The sequence below is a fragment of the Marmota flaviventris genome, chromosome 1 (genome assembly GCF_047511675.1).
Source record: "Marmota flaviventris isolate mMarFla1 chromosome 1, mMarFla1.hap1, whole genome shotgun sequence".
Classification (NCBI taxonomy): Eukaryota; Metazoa; Chordata; class Mammalia; order Rodentia; family Sciuridae; genus Marmota; species Marmota flaviventris.
This window is the reverse complement of record NC_092498.1, coordinates 147,222,535-147,241,725: the sequence shown is the minus strand read 5'-3', so window position 1 is coordinate 147,241,725 and position 19,191 is coordinate 147,222,535. Positions and strand designations below refer to the sequence as shown.

Below are 19,191 nucleotides of genomic sequence, written 5' to 3'. Positions count from 1 at the left end.
GTGGTAGAGCAACCCTGGGTTCAATTCCCAGTACTGCCCAGTATTGGAAGGAAAGAAGAGAAACAAATACATAATGGGTATTCTGGAGGCTTTACATTAAAGGAAAATATGACAAGACATATAATATCATTTTTTTAAAAAATACGTAGATACATATATAGAAAGGCATTGAGAAAGGTCCCGCAGTAATCTATCAGTAATTTCCAAAACACTAAGATTTTCACTTTATATTTTATTCAGTGTGTATCATACACACCCACACCGCAGACCCCCCACCCCACCCCCCGGGATTTAACCCAAAGGTGCTCTACCACTGAGCTATATCCTCTTATTTTTTGAGATAGGGTCTTGTTAAGTTGCCCAGGCTGGCCTCAAACTTGCAATTCCTCAGTCTCAGCCTGAGCAGCTAAGATTACAGGCGTATTGTGCCACCATACCTGGCTATATTTTTGAACCATACATATATAAAATTAAGTTTTATAGACCTTCTGTCATTCTCAGATGATTTTATAAATTTTCACAATAGTGAGCCCAAGAGTTGGGTACTTATTTTAAAAAAGAGAAAAAGAAAAATAATCAAATTTAGTCTATATCAGATTCCCTGTTAGGATCAACAGGGAGACACTGAGAGTTCATAACTTCAGTGCTAAACAAATAACAGTAGATTTGATGGAAAGTGCAGCTGTGTGCTAATTTGACACTGATTACACAAAGGGCTGCCAATGAAGAAATGTCCACATAATCGAGCTCCTCTGGGTAAGGAGGGAAATTAAGAGTCTCTCTCTGGGTTACTACTTCCCAGTAGTAGCTGGTAGACAGATCTGCTTATATACTTTTGGATCAGAGCCTTCTACACTCTATCTCCTGAGGCCAGACCAATTAGTAACAAAATAAACTCCAGGAAGAACCAGGAACTGTCCTCTGAGAATGTCTATCATAAGGCCAGACAGAAAAGGAACTCAATCAGCAGTTAACACAGCCAGCAGCTGCTTTGTCACCACTGTCCCTATTTTGTTCTCTCACCCACAACTTAAAACTTTTTGAGCTACTTACCACTTGTTCCACAAAGTCCCAGTTGACTAAGGTATCAGGATCAGCAAAATGAGCTGTGTAGTCTTGGTCTTCAGACACCACAAATTGGCAGCTAGAAATAGGGAAGAAAACAGAAAAAAGGCCGACTGTGAGAATCGCCACATCCTCAGCTGAATTCAATCAGCTCTTCATTTAGAATTCAAATATAAGTCATTAGCAGCCCTGATTTGTGAAGTACCATCTTCACAATGCCTCAATTCTGAACCCTGAACCCTGATTCTGGAAGAAACTCAGCAGACCGAGGTCCAAGGCCAGCCAAGTTTTCTGTTGGTCTCCTTTGAACTAGAAGTAAACAGATTTCCTCCCTCAACCCCTGGAATCCCAGAACTCGACTCATTTTCAAGGAAGCTGAAAACTGTTCTCAAATCATCTGTGATCAGTTTTATAAAGCATACAATGGTTACTTCAGTCTCAATACAAGGTCAAACCATCATACCTAATGCCACACATGAGAAAACAAAGGGGAGCTGGGATGGAGTCATACATCCCTAGTCCCAACTACTCATAAGGGTGACACAGGAGATCACTTGAGCACAGAAGTTGAATGCCAGCTTGGGCACCAACACAAGATCCCATCTCAAAAAGTGGGGAGGAGGGCTGGGGTTGTAGCTCAGTGATAGAGCACTTGCCTAGCACATGTGAGGCACTGGGTTCAACCATATAAAATAAAGTATTTTGTCCATCCATAAAAGTGGGAGGTGCAGTTGCGCACGCCTATAATCCCAATGACTCAGGAGGGTAAGACAGGAGGATAGCAGTTCAAAGTCATCTTCAGCTACATGGCAAAGCCCTGAGCAAAAACTGTCACAAAATTTAAAAAAATAAAAAGGGCTGGGGATGTGGCTCAGTGGGTGAGAGTCCCCTGGGTTCAATCCCTGGTACCCCCCCAAAAAAAAAAATGCAGAGGTGGGGAAAAGTTGGGGATTTAACTCAGTGGCATAGCACTTGCCTAGCACATGCATGGCACTGTTTTTGATACTCAGCAATAAAAAAAAAAAAGGAAATCAGTATTTCAGCAAATGTCTGCTAAGCATTTCAATCTGTCATTAAATTATTCCTTAAGAAATTTCCTCTTGGGGGCTGGGGATGTGGCTCAAGCAGTAGCGCGCTCGCCTGGCATGCGTGCGGCCCGGGTTCGATCCTCAGCACCACATACAAACAAAGATGTTGTGTCCGCCAAAAAACAAAAACAAAAAAATAAATAGTAAAAATTCTCTCTCAAAAAAAAAAGGAGGAAAAAGATAGGTAGAGGCCTCCTTTAAAAAAAAAAAAAAAGAAATTTCCTCTTCTACGGGCTGAGATTGTGGCTCAGCTTGCCTCACATGTGTGAGGCACTGGGTTTGATCCTCAGCACCACATAAATAAACATAATAAAAATATCGTGTCCAACTAAAAAAATATATAAAAATATAATTTTTGTGTGTGTGTGTACACACACACACACACAAATTTCCTCTTCTAGCCAGGCACAGTGGTACACACCTGTTAATTCCAGCTACTCAGGAGACTGAGGCAGGAAGAATACAAGTTTGAGGTCCCATCTCAAAATAAAAAATATAAAGGGGTGGGAATGTAGCTCAGTGGTAGAGGTCAAGGGCATGCTTACAATGTCCCACCCTAGGCTCAATCCCCAGCACCAAACCAGAGGGAAGAAAAATCTCTTCTTTATAAGGAGATTAAAATCTGGTCCAATTCTACTTTTTCCACCTTTTCAATATACTAATGCCATTTATTAAAGCACCAAAAACATCTACTTGGAAAGAAAATGAAAAAGGCAAAAAAGAGGCATTGGTTTCCTTTCTGCTTCTCTCCTATAGTTTAAAGGAGTGCTCCTCCCAGCAACCCAACTATCTCGAGTCTCTCAATTCCACTTTCTCCCCCAGAAGCAATACTTACTTGGCCTGTAAAAAGAGTTCCTTGTTAAAAGGCTTATGTCCCCACTTGTTCCTTTTTCCCCAGCTGCCATGTCCACTGCCTTCAAAGTGACCTGTCTGGCCACGAGGTTCAAAAGTGAAATTCAACAAGTGATTCAGGTTGATCTTCTTAGGACCAGAGAACTGGGCAGGGCTAAACTCTGCCCGTTGAGCCTCTGCTACCTAGGGAGAATTAAAGTGTTTAGGATCAGGACAAAACCAATTTATAGTAGAAACCAAAACAAACCCTCCTTTGACACAGCTTAAAATATTAAAAAAAAAAAAAAAAGACTTAAATATTATCTTCCTAGAAGGAGATAATGCAAAACCCTATTCCAGACCTAGATGAGAGTGAAGTGGGTCGGGGAGAGCCTTTAACATTCCCATTACTTATTTAGTCTGTGCTTCAGTTTGGAATTGTTGAAGACTGAAATTATTTAGTCGGCGCTGCTAAATGGCAAATCAACCATTAAATGACAAAGCCCAGCACAAACTCCTCCTAGCTATCTTAAAGCTGAAAGATCTGTTTACTGGATTAATCTTCCCATAGTCCTATAGGACTCGTAAACCTCCATTCTTCTGTTTTTGTTGTTTTCTGGTGTTGGAATCAAATCCAGCACCTTCACCATGCTAGGCAAGTGCTCTACTTCTGAACTAAAACCTGAAGTCCACACCTTCATTCTTATTAGCTATTTGTTTTGAGGTTTTTTTTTTCTGACACAGCAAGTCTGTTGAGTCACCCTCTGGAGGCAGTCCAAAGGCCACTGTAACTGCCATAGGTTTCTGGATCCTGCAAGAGACTTCCTAAGACCCCATTGCTATTCCTGGTTAATTAAAACTGACAGAATTAGAACACCTAGACAGACTACCCTTGTGTCCAGAAATAAACCCAATCAGCAGATTCAGAAACAGTTTACAAAGTGGCAAAAAACCATATATAATAGTGCTGCATACAAAGATGAAAGAAATGTCAGGACACATTTCAGTCTTCAACAATTCCAAACTGAAGTGATAAAGGTAAGTGCTAAGACAGCTAAGTACATTTCTCACCCCCGCTTTCCTATTGAATATTATAAAACACTCTGCCATATTAATATCAGTATACTATCACTTTATGTGGCTGTATATCATTACATAATATGGGCATGCCATATTTTAATGCCTTATTTATGACAGTGTAATTTTCCCACTATTACAAATTGTTCCAATAATCACATTTGTGGATAGATCTTTGTACACAAATATGAAGGCACCTGCAATTTATTTATTTATGCATGCATGCATGCAAGGGATCAAATCCAGGGCCTCACACATGCTAGGCAAGTGCTTTACTACTGAGTTATACCCCTAAACTCCAATTATTTCTTTTCAACATACAGTAATAATTATTGGGCCAAAGGAAATACAAATGCAAGCCTTTTGCTGCTTAGTCAAATTACTGTGCACATCCATGGTGAAGATTCTAAAGAGTACAAAAAGGAAAACTGTACATTCTATTCCAGAGGCAATAAATATGCCGAGACATTTTATGTATACAGAATCATAGTACATGACCTTTTAAAATAAGTATAGGCATTTTATGTATACAGAATCATAGTACATGACCTTTTAAAATAAATATAACAAAAATAAATAAAATAAACATAAGCCATGGCATACCAGACTTTCTTTTTTACCTTAACAACCTATCTTGGAGCTTGCCCCACCCTGTTTATGTAAATCACCACAGGAAGCACCAGGCTTCCCAGATCATCCCTTATCTCTTGTGTCCAGGACTCTGTCTACATGGCTCTGATCTCCCCTAATTAGTCTTCCATCCCCAATGCCCCAAACTTAGATCTGAGAGCTTGTGCTCAGTCAGCAAAACCTTACCCATTCTCCATCTTCTGTCTTCAACTATTGTCCTCATTGGTTCACTTTCTACGGTACCATCCATTTCAATTCCCAATCATTTGCCCAAGATGCTGACCTATCAAGTTCTCTTCCAATCAGCCTGCCTCACCCCATTTGAGGCACCCACTCCTAGACAGGTATACCTTCTAGAGCTGTTATCAAATACAGGAGCCACTACCTAGATATGCCACATATTAAGTTTATTTAAGTATACTTGGTTAAATATGTCAAAATTAATTTAACTTGGCCGGGAGCAATGGCGCATGCCTGCAATCCCAGCAGCTCAGGAGGCTAAGACTGGAGGATTTTGAGTTTAAAGCCAGCCTCAGCAACGACGAGGCTCTAAGTAACTCAGTGAGATCCAGTCTCTAAATAAAATACAAAGACTATGGACGTGGCAGTGCCCAAGTGCCCCGAGTTCAATCCCTGGTACCAATAATAATAATAATTAATTTCACTTGCTTTTTTAATTTTAATTGTTTTGGAAACAAGGTCTTGCTATATTGCCCAGGTTGGCCTGGAACTCCTGGACTCAAGCAATCCTCCTGCCTCAGCCTCCCAAAGTATATAAGACTATAGTTACAACTGCCTAAGCTTGTTTCTTGTTTTTCATTTTTAATGTGGCAACTAGAATTTTAGATACACGATTTGCTTTTCCACTACGGAGCACTACTTTATAGAGTAGATCGTGCTTGTTAATGATCATATCATTAATTTTGAGCACCCTACTGTCCAGCCAGAAATTCATTCTGTTCAAGGGTTAGTCCTTATTGTAATTCTTTACCCTTAGGTCTCCAAACCAAGGATCCAATCTCCTAAACTGCCTTGCTTTATTTGGCTTAGATCCTGTAGTTCATTGCCCTTTCTCTCATCTGCTGTATTCACCTTCACCTCCATAGCAGCCCAAAGGCAGCAAAACATAGCTAAAAATCACACAACTGGTCTCACCAAAGAAGCCCTTTACACAGCCTAAGATTCATACTGCAATCCTACTATTCTTCCATAGTCCTTTTAGTCTCCTATTCTCCCAGACAACTCCTTCATGCCTCAGGCTCTCCAACCTCCTCTTTCAGCTAACTTTATATATTTCACTAAGAAAATGAGCACGATATTCAGATAGAACTCCAATATTCTGCTAACAAGTCTTTCTCTTATTACTATGGATAAGCTGACAAAACTCCTAAACCAATTCTTTCACTCTACACTAGATCACAAGAACTCACTGTTCAGCATTCTCCCCTTTTCCCCTCTTATCATTTTTTCCCTCTCATCATAATCATTAGGTTAGACAAGATCTAACCTTCCAAATCTTAACATTCCTGTCAACATCATATTCTCAAGCTACTATCTCACCTTTTTACTTCTCAGAGCAAAGCCACTAGAAACTATCGTCTAAACTTGCCGTTTCTTCTTCCCGTCCTACTTTTCTTTTGGTACCGGGAATTGAAGCCAGGTGTACTTAACTACTGTCACATCCTCTCAGTCCTATTTTTTTTTTTTTTTTTTTAATTTTGAGACAAAGTCTAAGTTGCTGAGACTGGGTTTGAACTTACAATCCTCCTGCTTCAGCATCCCGAGATTATGGGTACGCACCACCACATCCAGCCCATCTCTCTTTTTTTAAAACTTTTTTTTTTATTTGGAGATGGACACAATACCTTTATTTATTTTCATGTGGTGCTGAGGATAACCAACGCCTCACACATTCTAGGCAAGCACTCTACCACTGAGTTACAACACATCCCCATCTCTTTTGAATCCATTTGAGGCACCCACTCAACACATCCCCATCTCTTTTGATCAGTTTTGGGTTTTTTTTTTTTTTTTTTTAAACTGGGCATTGAACCCAGGGGTGCTTTCCCACAGAGCTAGCCCTTTTTGAGACAGGGTCTCACAAGATGCTAAAGCTGACCTCAAAGTTACAATTCTGCTCCTGCCTCAACCTCCCAAATTGCTGGGATTACAGGCATGACACCACCACTTTCAGCAACCTATTGCTGTTTTACAATTTAACTCCTTAATGATACAGCTCATTTAGTTTCATAGTTCTAAAAAACAACTATATGCTACCAGCTCTTCAACCTGGGTCTCCTCTTTAAATTTCAAATTCATAATTAACTGTCTACTTCTATTAGATGTCTAATAGGTATTCCAATGAAAATATAACATTTCCAAAATGAAGTTCTTGATTTCAATCTTTGTACCTCCTCCCTGCAAAAATCTGTACTCCTCTTGAAACCTTTCCTACTATAGCAAATGGTACCTGAATTGACGTCATGCCAAAAACATTACTCAGCCTTTTCTCTTAGTCCCCATATCTAGCAAATAAAATACTGTTGACTTTAAAGTAATATCCCAGATCTGATCATTTCTCATCACCTCCACCATTACCACCCCTTGCATCACTCTCACCAAGAGTATCTTCACCAGGCTGGGGGTGTGGCTCAGTAGGAGTGGGCTTACCTAGCATGAATGAAATCCTGGGTTCAATACCCAGCATCAGCAAAAACAAACAAACAAACAAACAACAACAAAAACATCAACTCAGAAGGCTGAGGCAGAAGGATCAAAAGTTCAAGGCCAGCTTAGGCAACTTACTGAGACTCTATCTTAAAATAAAAAGCATGCCAGGTGCAGTGGTACACATCTATAATCCTAGCTGCTCAGGAGACTGAAGCAGGAAGATCACAAATTCACAGCCAGCTTCAGCAACTTAGCAAGACCCTGTCTCTAAATAAAATATAAAAAAGGGCTGGGCATGTGGTTCAGTGCCTCTGGGTTCAATCCCTGAGGCAAAACCAAAAATTAATTATTGTCTCTCCAAACTAGAATATAAGCTCCCAAAGGACAAAAAAAACAATTTTTTGTTTAATGCTGTATCCCCAACTCCTAAATGGTATTTGGTGCAAGTAGGCAAGGAATAAATTCCCAGTGACTGAGTGAACAACTATTTTATTCTGTAATGGTTACAGAGTATGGACCATTCAAGCAGAAAAATTAATCAGTCTTGCTGACAGGCGTTCAGGTTAATATACAAGTAAGGTCCCAAATTATGCCATAATTTCTCACATTCCATAATTATGAAACCTTCTTCCTCAGAAAATTTTAATAACCTTCAGAAGAAAAAAGAGGCAAAGCTCCAGACCTAGTTAAATCTAAACTACCCAAGATTGCTTTGGTTACCCATTCTTCTACCTCTTGCTCCCCTCAACTACAGGAAAAACAAAAAAACTCATGCTCATATTCTAGGAATGACAATCTCAAAGTCCATACCTCATCTCGTCTTCCACCATTAAAAGAAGAGCTAAAGAGTTTGCTGCTGCCGCCGCCCCTTTGAGGAGGCATCTTATTAAAAGTTTTGCTTTTCTGTGAATTGGAGCGACGGGACTGGTTGCTAAAATTTTCATTTTTGGGGTAGGAAGGTTCACGCTTGCGATTATAACGCTTGGATCCACTTGAATTCTTTCCATCTGAAAAGAAGAAACACAAAGGAATTAGTTAAGAAGTTACATATTTAAATAAGTGAAATAATTTTTCTCCACCTCCCAGAAAAATTGTGTTTAAATAAAGAGAAAATGGACTTTTCCACAACTTCCAAAAAATATGCGTTTAGCCAGCCATTGGTGCTTTGAGGAAGACAACCCTTATGCGGGATTTTTGTTCTGATGACAGCCTAAGGAGTCCCTCCCTCAGGACAAATAGAGTACAGATCAAACTATGGAGATTATCAGTTCATAATGTCTCTTGTACAAGCCTAGGCATGTATCTTGTAAAAGTCCATTCAGATAAAGAGGAAAGGAAACAGCCATTCTATATTAAGAAAAAGTACTTTATTTGGCAGCAGGACAGAAGACATTATTCTATACTGCAAGGGCTGACCTAGGCTTAAGCAGATATAGTCAAGAGGCATAGAAGCAAAACAACATTTATGTTTTAGAAGCCAAACTGAGAAGCTAATAAATTGACAGAACAAAAGTTGAGCTCTAAAAGAATACTAGACGAGTCTGATTTATATCCAAGTTATATCCTTTTTAAAAATGTTTCTTATGCCAGGCATAGTGGTTCACACCTGTAATCCCAGCTACTCAGGAGGACCATGAGTTCCAGGCGAGTCTGGACAACTTAGCATGACCCCGTCTCAAAATAAAATTTAAACTAAGGGCTGGGGATATAGCTCAGTGGTAAAGTACTTGCTTGGCTTTGAGGGAAACTCCAGGATAAATCCCAACTATTGCAAAAAAATAAATTAAATTAAAAAAAAATGGCTGGGCACATAGCTGAATGGTAGAGTGCTTGCCTTGCCTGTGTGGGGCCTAGGTCCAATCCCTAGGGCAAGGGAAAAAAAGTCTCTTGTTTTTTTCCTTCAATTACATAAGAATATTAAATTTTGAAATTATCCAAGAATAAAGTTGCCAGTATCCACAAAACACTGACTTATTAATAGTTTTAATTTCCTTTCAATATACTTGCCACATGTTCTATGTAAAACGGCAAGCATACAAGATACACTGTCTTTCACTTGTTACTCTGAACATTTTCACCCATTCCTAGACTTCAAAAGCATAATTAACGACTGCACTACTGTCTGCCATACATTTATATTAGGTAGCATCTAAAATTTTGCTGCTTTGTAGACTATGTCAAATTCTCAGAATGAAATTAGCTGATAAAATATGATCATTAAAAGTCTTTTACACATCTTCAAGTTGCTTTCTAAAACTGTTATACCAATTTATGTTCTAACAGCACTATAAAAGAGAATGCTAGTTCACTTTACTCTTGCGAATACTCTAACTGAAAGGTCAAAATGCCTTAATTTTAAACCTGAATTTCTCATAACTAGCAATAGGGAGGATTGCGGGGATTGAACTCAGGGACACTCAACCACTGAGCCACATCCCCAGTCCTATTTTGTATCTTATTTAGAGACAAGGTCTCAGAGTTGCTTAGCACCTTGCCATTACTGAGACTGGCTTTGACGCCACAATCCTCCTGTGGGTTCGCACAATCCCAGCCACTGGGATTACAGGCTGTAATCTGCTGACCATGTGTATTTTGTGTAAAGAGTCTTTTTATATTCATTGCTCCATTTTTTCCACTAGAGAACTGCATGGATTTTTTTTTTTTTTTTGCCCCAAATTAAAGAACCTTCATGAGCATACTTCATACATGCTAAGTTTACCAACTTAAAAAAAATAATAATAAAACCAAACCTATCTGAGAACCATATATAACTTAAAGTAGAAAAAGGTTGAAGAAGGTTGAAGATGTAGCTCAGTGGTACATTACATGCCTATGTGCACAAGGCCCACAGTAACACCAAAAACAAAGTTTTTCCTAAATCACCCTATTATTATACTATTGCAATATGGAAATATGAACCAGTCTACATAATAATGACTAAAAGCAAAAATTTAGAGTGGAAAGTGAGGGTGGCTTTTTCAAAGAGCAGGCCTGAACTCCTGGGCTCATACTATACTCACCCTTTAACTTTTTGAGTAGCCGAGACTATAGAATAGGCATGCACTGAGCCTAACTGAAATTGGAGGACTTTTCATTTAAAAAAAAAAAAAAAAAAGATCCATCAGTTTTATGCTCAGAATTAAGGGTTTGATAGTGATAATTTATAAAATTAAGAAATTCCAGCATGAACTTCAGAAACTACAAAGATTCCTACCCTCCCAAATATAGTTTCATCTTGCTTATATTAAAAGTATATAAATTAAGAGATTCATGTAAACCAAGGAAATACACCACACTGTTAATGACAGTTAATTTGGGGGAAATGGAGCCATTCACTTTCATCCTATTACAGTGGTTTTCAATCCTGTCATTCACAGGAATCATTCAGATGAACTTTTTAAGGGATTCCTGTGCTCAGGCCTCACCTCTAAGATTATGACTTAACTACATAGAATTGCTGTTCTGAAGATTTATCTGAGTAATTTTTAAAACTAATATTTATAAGAAATTTTTCCCAGATAAGTAAATTCACTAGCTTACTTTACAGCAGACTAAATAAATTCAAATAAAAGGAAATATGAGTTCAATCAACTAATGGGATAAATGAGAGATAAGCCATCCTGTCCAAACCTAACCAACTACAACCTGGAAATTGAACCAATAACATGAAATGGCAGCAATGTAAACGGAATATACCATTACAGAAACACAGCCAGGGTAGGCTCAATCCACTAATGACCATAAAACAGGGAGAGTGACCAGAGTTTTAACCTAAAGAACTAAACTTTTCCCTACTCCTCGGTTGGCAACAATTAGCAAACACGGCACCAGTGGTAGCAATTAGAAAGTAAAGCTAAACTGGGCAGGTGATACATATCTGTAATCCCAGCAACTCAGGAGGCTGAAGCAGGAGGATCTCAATCTCAATCTCAAATTCCAGGCAAGTTTGGACAATTTAGCATGACCCCGTCTCAAAAATATTAAAAAAAAAAAAAAAAAAAAGACTGGGGAGGTAGTTCAGTGGTAAAGCACCTCTGGCTTCTCATCCCAGTACACTGCCCCCCGCCCTACAACACACACACACACACACACACACACACACACACGAGCAAAAAGTAAAGCTTTGGGTCTCATTGACATTTTGCCTTATCCTCAACCAACGAAGTTAGTTTCATGAAAAAATTTCAAATATGAACTGGGAGTATAGCTTGGTGAGAGCACTTGCCTAGGATACATAAGGTCAATATCTCAAGCACTGTTAAAAAAAAAAATTTCCCATATAAATGAATTCAGGGTATACAGAACTCCAGGCTAACTCTTCCCCCGCCCCCAGTTGTGTATGAACTGCATGTCTTTATTTTGTTTTTATGTTGTGTAAGAATTGAACTCAGTGCCTCACACATGCTAGGCAAGCACTCTGTCTACAGTCCCAGCCCAACTCTTCACCACTGAAAACTAACCTCAGCCATTTTCCTGCTTCGTTCTTCTTAACCCCATTCCACATCAACTCATGATAACAAATGAAGTCTTATAAGAGTAGACATACAAAGAAAACAGGGGCTGAGAGCATAAAGCTAAGTAATAATAGCTTGGCACATGCAAGGCCTTTAGTTTAATTCCCCAGCATTGTAGGAAAAAAAAGAAAAAGAAAACATTCCCCAAACGTCATCATTCAAGGCTGTTTCATATGATCCTGCATTTGACTCAACTTATTTTCAAGAGAAGCACGTCATCATTCAAGGCTGTTTCATATGATCCTGCATTTGACTCAACTTATTTTCAAGAGAAGCACTTTTCTAGGCCAGGCACCATGGCGCATACCTGTAATCCCAACACAAAATAGGGCTGGGGATGTGACTCAGTAATTGAATGCCCCCTAGTTCAATCCGAGAGAGAGAGAGAGAGAGAGAGAGAGAGAGAGAGAGAGAGAGAGAGAGAGAGAGAGAGAGGGGGGGAGAGGGGAGAGGGGGGAGAGGGGAGAGGGGAGAGAGGGGAGAGGGGAGAGAGGGGGGGGAGGAGGGAGAGGGGGGGGGAGGAGGGAGAGAGGGGGGGAGGAGGGAGAGAGGGGGGGAGGAGGGAGAGAGGGGGGGAGGAGGGAGAGAGGGGGGGAGGAGGGAGAGAGGGGGGGAGGAGGGAGAGAGGGGGGGAGGAGGGAGAGAGGGGGGGAGGAGGGAGAGAGGGGGGGAGGAGGGAGGGAGGGGGGAAGGGGTAGAAGGAAGCACCTTTCTACAGGCACAGTGGCACACACCTGCAATTCCATAGCCTTGGGAGGCTAAAGCAAAAAGATAACAAGTTTGAGTACATCCTCAGCAATTTAATGAGACCCTCAGTAACCTAGCAAGATTCTGTCTCAAAAAATAAAATAATAAGGGCTGAAGATATTATAGCTCAGTAGCAAAGCATCCCTGGATTCACTTCTCATTACTCCCCAAACAAACAAGGCACCTTTCTGGGGATGTATCCCAAAAGTAGAGCACTTGCCTAACATGCATGGGTTGGATATCCAGCACACACACAAAAAAAGGTCAGAGGATCCTCCACCAGAAAGGCACTTCAGTTTCCACAAATTTAGGTGAAGCCAAATTCTACACTGTAAGAGCTTAAGAAAATAAACTAGCATTCAGCAAGAGGACTGTTTTCATTTCTTCATTTATTACCACACTAGCAAGGAAACCATTTCATAACACTTACAGAAATGCTCTCTGGTGGACAGTGAACTGCTTGCTCATTTCTAAATCAGATTATATGACAGATCACATAAGTATTTGTGATTTTAGTGGCTAAAAATCAACTCCCTCCTTCTACTTACTTGAGGATATCAAGTCAGACCTTTCAAGAGACTGTGGCTCTTATCTCTCAATCCAGGCAGTAAGTAGCTAAAGATTGAAGGAACTGTCCTGCCTGGGACCCAGAGATAAAATTTAGTAGTGCTATTTGAGATATTTTGTAAACAGCTTGCCAGAATATATATACAGAATTCACGCTCTTTTCTCTAATAGAAGCAATGAGATGATCTACTTTAGATTTTGGAAAACAAAAAGTCAAGTTCTTGGGAAAAAATGTCTATGATGACATTTTTCTTTTGGTCATTTAAAAAAAGAATTTATTGTTCTTTTTGTTTTATGAAGTTTTAGACCTCAGCATGATGGCTCTCAATCCTTGCTGCACAACAAAGTCTCTCTTCCAGTTTTAAAATTATGCACACCCAGGACCCTAAGGCCCAATCCAGACTTAAAGAATCAGATTGAATTGCCAGGAAAAGGCCCCACAAGTATTTTTAAAAAGTGTCTTCAGGCTGAGCATAGTGGCCTGTATCTTTAATCCCAGCAACTCAGGAGACTGAGGCAGGAGGATTTCAAGTTCAAGTCCAGCCTCAGCAATTTAGTGGGACCCTATCTTAAAAAGCAAAAAGGACTAGAGATGTAGCTCAGCAGGAAAGCACCCCTGGGTTCAATCCTCAGTAGCAAAAAAAGAAAAAAAGGTCCTCAGGAGATTCTGATGCACAGAGCTAAGAATAAATAATGTTAAGACACAATCCAGAAAGGACAAGAGTATTAGTTAAATGGCTCAAGTCCAGAACTTTGGCTCTCAGGGTCAACAAAAGACTTAAAAACAATCCAGGGTCTTAAGTTTTTCCACACTTCCCAAATGGAAAGTAAAGCAGTCTCTTCCCCCATTAAGGGGCATGAGTTTTCCAGAATTAAAATTATTTGGCATCATCAACATTTCTAGCTCTAGTTCTAACAGGTGGCACAGCCTAGAGGTCAGAATACCAGCCAGGAAGTTTCTGTTGCTGATTCATGCTGTAATCACAAGCAAGTTGCTTACCCATCATCCAGAGCGGTTGACAAGCACCTCCAGAGGGGCAACATATGGCCTTACTACAGAATCAACTGACAACAAATTGAATCCAGCTGTAATTAGTAATTCTGAATGAAAGGAAGAGAGAGGTGGTATCAGGAACGATGCATGTGCCAATAAGTTTGCTTGGTGAGTTTATTATATAAAGTATATTTATAAACGTCTCCTAAGATTCCATAAGAATTTACTTGACAAACCAACTCTAATGCCTCTTAAGCCCTGGTTTTCTCACCTGTACAATGGGACTAATACTTTACCCTCCTTCCTCACTGAATAAGAAAAAACTTCTATAAAAACTTCTTCTGTTTACTATAGTGGCTAGCCCACAGTTGCCTTGATTTGAAAGCCTAATAAATAAAAATCATTCTAGACAAGAGTACCCACTAAACTTCCAACTTGTTAAGCCACATAATAAATCAAGGACTCCAGCCAACAGAAAAGTTATAAGAATTTGAGGGTCTAAGTGGTTTTACTGAAGGCTTTAAAATCACGATTTTCAAAGTCAAAACTGCCAGGTCCACTTACACCTCAGAGGTATTCTTCAAAGCAGATTACCTAGTAACCTAGCTTCTGTTACCAGAATGACAGGAAGAGTATCAGGACGGTGCTTCATACCACCAACCTCAAAATAACTGCTTCATAATAACTGACCTTCCCTTAACCTCCATGACAGTGCCATTGGCCCAGGATGGGGCAAGAGTCTAGTTCCTGGCCAGGGTCCACTCTTAGGCTATAAATTGCCTAGCCTCTTTCTTGCCTCTTTTTACTTTCTCTATGAATTCTCCAACTCACTAAACATCTCTCTCCTCTGAGTTTTATATTCATGGGATATTCACTGTTGAAATGTTATAAGAACAGCATGTTAGCCCTACTGGAATAAAGCTATAGAAGTATACTCAAGAAAAAGAATGTTCTGTAAATATTTGAAGCAATTAGCCAAGGCAAAGAAACTGTGGCATGCAATTCTGGCCGGAAAGATCAAGAAAATCCCAGTACCAAATTTATCCATTTCCTGTGTACAAATGAAGCACAAACAAGCCAACCACAGAAACAAAGGCTCAAGCAAATGCAGCTATGTAGCTAGGAAGCAAATGACCATTTGTGTCTCACATGATTTAAAGTATAGAAACAAAAGTTTTTTCCTCATGAGGTAGGAAAGGGAGACAGAAAACGATTAAATATTTAAGTATGAAAAATCTTTTGTTCTTTACCTTAAAAAAAAAAAGGCAAACTATGTCTTTGCATCTCACCCTCCTTTTTTCCTTTAACTCGGTACTCTAAAATTTGAGGCTGTCCTTTCAATAATTCCCACCAGGATCAACTATATCAGGTGTTTAGTCAGCTTTTGAAATACTTCAGAAACCTTTTCATGAAATTATGCAAAACCTGAGTGTACCTTTTCCTTAGCACAACCATCTCTGAGTCATTGTATCAAAGGTTCTAAGTATCTGTTGTAACAGCTTTGGCATCAGCTGTATCCCCTCCCCCATCATTTTGCTTTCTGAGACAGGGTCTCCTTATGTTGCCCACTACTGCCCAGGTTGGCCTCCAACTTGCTATCCTCCTGCCTCGGCCTCCCAAGTATCAGAATTACAGGTGCCTGCCACCCTGCCCCACCCAGCTACAATGCTCTTAAGGCAGCATTTGCTACCCTTCAGATCAACTTTAAAAATCAGCCAATATAGACAGTTTGCTAATTTTTAAAAATATTTATTTTTTAGTTGTAGGAGGACATTAATACCTTTATTTTGATTTATTTTTATTATTTTTTTTTATGTGGTGCTGAGGATCGAACCCAGGGCCTCAAGCATGCTAGGTGAGGCTCTACCGCTAAGCCACAACCCCATCCCAGTTTGCAAATCTTTTAATCCCTTCCCATAAACTATATTTCTAAATGCAAGCTATTCCTAAATGCAAGCGGTACATTGTGGTTGGTATAGAAGTGTATATTCAGCCAAAGGAACATTTGCTGACAAGGGCAAACATGGTCAAGCTTTCTAACAAACACTTAAAAACTAATGCCACCTGAGAGCACACTTATATACTTCATGAAATCTAACATCCTTGACACGAATTTTTTCTTCCTCAGAAGTTTCCAATTAAGAAGGTGAACTAGTGGTGCTTGCCTGTAATCACATAGAGAGATTGAGGCAGGATGGTGGCTCATTTGAGGACACTCCAGACATTTAGCAAGTCCCTGTCTCAAAAAGTAAAAAAGGTTGGGCATATAGTTCAGTGATAAAGTGCCCCTGGGTTCAATTCCCACTACCAAAATAAATAAAGGGAACCAGAGTTTTAAGTTCACTTTGTAGTATTTAAACACATTAAAAAAACAGAAATCGGGCTGGGGTTGTCTCAGTGGTAGAGTGCTCCCCTAACACTTGTGAGGCACTGGGTTCGATCCTCAGCACCACGTAAAGATTGAAGTATTGGGTCCACCTACAACTTAAAAAACAAAACATACACAGAAACCACTTTAAAAACTCAAGAGTGAACCAGGCATGTCGGGTACACATACAATCCTAGCAACTTGGGAAATCAAGATAGGAGGATCCAAAGTTCCAGGCCAGACTCAGCAGTTTGGCAAGACCCTGTCTCAAAACAGGGCTGGGGATGTATCTCAGAGGTAAAGCGCCCCTGGATTCAATCCCCAGGACAAGAAAATAAAAAGTGAGAATGAACCAAACAATACCTATCCAAATTAACTGTTAGAAATATTAACACTTAGCTGGGCACAGTGGTGCATGCCTGTAATTCCGGAGGATTGCAAATTCAAAGTCAGCCTCAGCAACTTAGGGAGACCCAGTCTCAAAAAAAAAAAAAAAGAAAAAAGAAAACAGGCTGGGAATGTGATTCAGTGGTTGACTACCCCTGGGTTCAATACCTGGTACCAAAAAGAAAAAAAAAAAACACTGACAAATTATTTGCTTTGGTCAAGCTATAATAGAATTCACACTGATAGATAATCAGCTCCATTAAATATTCAAAGGGCATAGGAGTAAAATGCCTTAGACACCTCAGTTTTTGTTGTTTTGTCTGGGGTATCACAAGCTTTCACCTACTGCTTACTAAGGAATAAACTTTTTAAACAATAAAATTTATTGCAGCTGACTCATGAATGTTTGTTAGTGGCTTAAAGAAGGGTCCTAGAAAAAACTGAGAATTCAGATAGTTGGAGATCCAAATCATTATATAATATCATACCTGGAAAACAGTGCAAAAGAAAAGCTATTATCAACTGCCTTGAGAAATACGCAAACCACACTAAACCAATTCCAACACTGGCCAAAAGGACTCACTATCCTTAATCTTTGGAGGGATCATGATAAAGATCCACAGTATAAAACCCCCAAATTAGTCTACATACAAGTTCCTGATTGGCCTGAGAGTTTATGCTAATCCCTGAAATATGTAAAGCATTATTTTATTATGGAGACAAGCAGTTTCCACCTGAGTTCCATCAGCAACCTCTACAAGTCCTCAGGCACAGCAGGTAAACAAGTTTGTCATAACCAGCTGGTAAACTCTGAACTCATCAGTAAACCTTAGAGTTTAAGTTAGCCTTCCAGTTTTTTAATCTTAAGTTTTAAGCAACTGGACCTCTACATTTAAGGATTCCAAATGTTTCCCTCTGCCAAAACCCCCCCCTCACCAAAAACACCTTTCTAGTACCATTAATATAATGGAAATACAAAAGAGAAGAAATTAGTACACAGGCTTTGAAATAAGATGGAGAACAGACTCCAGACTCTGCCAACTCCTAACATTCTACCTTTTCAGCTTGTTCCTTCCTTAAATAGGAACAATTCTACCTTGCCAGACAAGTTAATGACTGGAGTAGTGATAACAGATGCAATAGCCTAGACTAGTACTTGGTCCATGGGAGCCCTCAATAAATGCCAGCTATCATATGGTCACAACTTAAATATGACCAGAAATATCTTCCCTGTTAAAACACAAAAACAGGCATAATGTTTTGGGTGCCTAATAGGTGTCAGGTACTCTTAACTATTAATTATTTAATATTATATTAGTTCCACCTTGAAAGATAAGGAAATTCGGACACTCAAGGCCTGAACCCAAAAATTTTGAATCCAGAGTCTGCACTCTTCACTGCTAACTATATTAAATAAAACTGTATTAACTATATTAAATAAAACCATTGAAAGATGAGGACCCTATCCGGGGTCGAATTTTTGAATATTAGACTTGAGTTTTAAAAGTCCTTGGGCCCCACCCTCTCTTGTTTAAATTTGAATACTATCCAATGCTACTTCAACATAAAGGTACAACAAACTTAGTAGTTTTTAGAGCATGGACTGATGAGTCAGTTAAACCAGGTCTCAAGGCCTGCTCACAGCTGAGTGACCTTACCCTTTTCAAAATTCATCTAGAAAATGGGGAAAGGAATAGCATCTACTTTACCAGCTGTTTTAAGTTTGAGCCATGAAGATGGTGGTGAGAAAGGAAATGGAGTAGACAGTGTGGTTTGTCCCTAGGGGACCCAACAAGACAGCAGTCGCCCCCAGCCCGCTCCCGTGGGCCCGATCTTACCGCTCTTGGGTTTAGACTCGCCGGCTGGCCCCGCCGAGGCAGAGCGGGGCGGTTGTTGTCCTTTGCTGCTGCCCGAAGAGGCGGAGGAGCTGTTGGAGCCGCTGTTCTTGTCCATGTCGGAGGCGGTGGCGGCGGCGCTGGGGGAGCTCTGCGGCATCAACGGGGGCCTCGGCGGCGGCGGCGGTCGGAGCGGAGCGGGTGCGGCGGGGACCCAGGCTCATGGCGTTCAGGGCCGGCGGGGGTCGGCGGCGGCAGCGGTTCTCGGCCTTCATGGCGACATTTTTCCTTGTTTCCTTCCTTGGCTTCTCAAATTGGGAGGAGAAGCGGCAGGCGGGGCTATCGAGCCCAGCGACGGCGGTGACCAAGAAGGAGGAGTAGGCCGGGGCTCGGGAGTCCGGGCCGGGCCTGGCGGGGC

The 19,191-nt window shown here is 40.3% G+C and overlaps 1 protein-coding gene across 2 annotated transcripts in view; it reads right to left on the bottom strand.

Annotated features, from left to right (window-relative positions):
* Nucleotides 1-18,982, bottom strand: part of Rnf10 (ring finger protein 10) — a 35,795-nt gene extending 16,813 nt beyond the window's left edge. The window contains exons 1-4 of one of the 2 annotated variants that reach the window (XM_027923351.2): nucleotides 18,777-18,982; nucleotides 8,172-8,368; nucleotides 2,989-3,188; nucleotides 1,054-1,144 (exon numbers count right to left, since the gene is read on the bottom strand). In XM_027923351.2, coding sequence (XP_027779152.2) covers nucleotides 1,054-1,144; nucleotides 2,989-3,188; nucleotides 8,172-8,368; nucleotides 18,777-18,933 — 645 coding nt within the window. In that variant the 5' untranslated portion in view covers nucleotides 18,934-18,982. Of the gene's footprint in view, nucleotides 1-1,053; nucleotides 1,145-2,988; nucleotides 3,189-8,171; nucleotides 8,369-14,189; nucleotides 14,212-18,776 lie in introns of those variants that run through there. The other variant, XM_027923352.2, reaches the window with a different exon arrangement.
* Nucleotides 18,983-19,191: the final 209 nt, after the last annotated feature.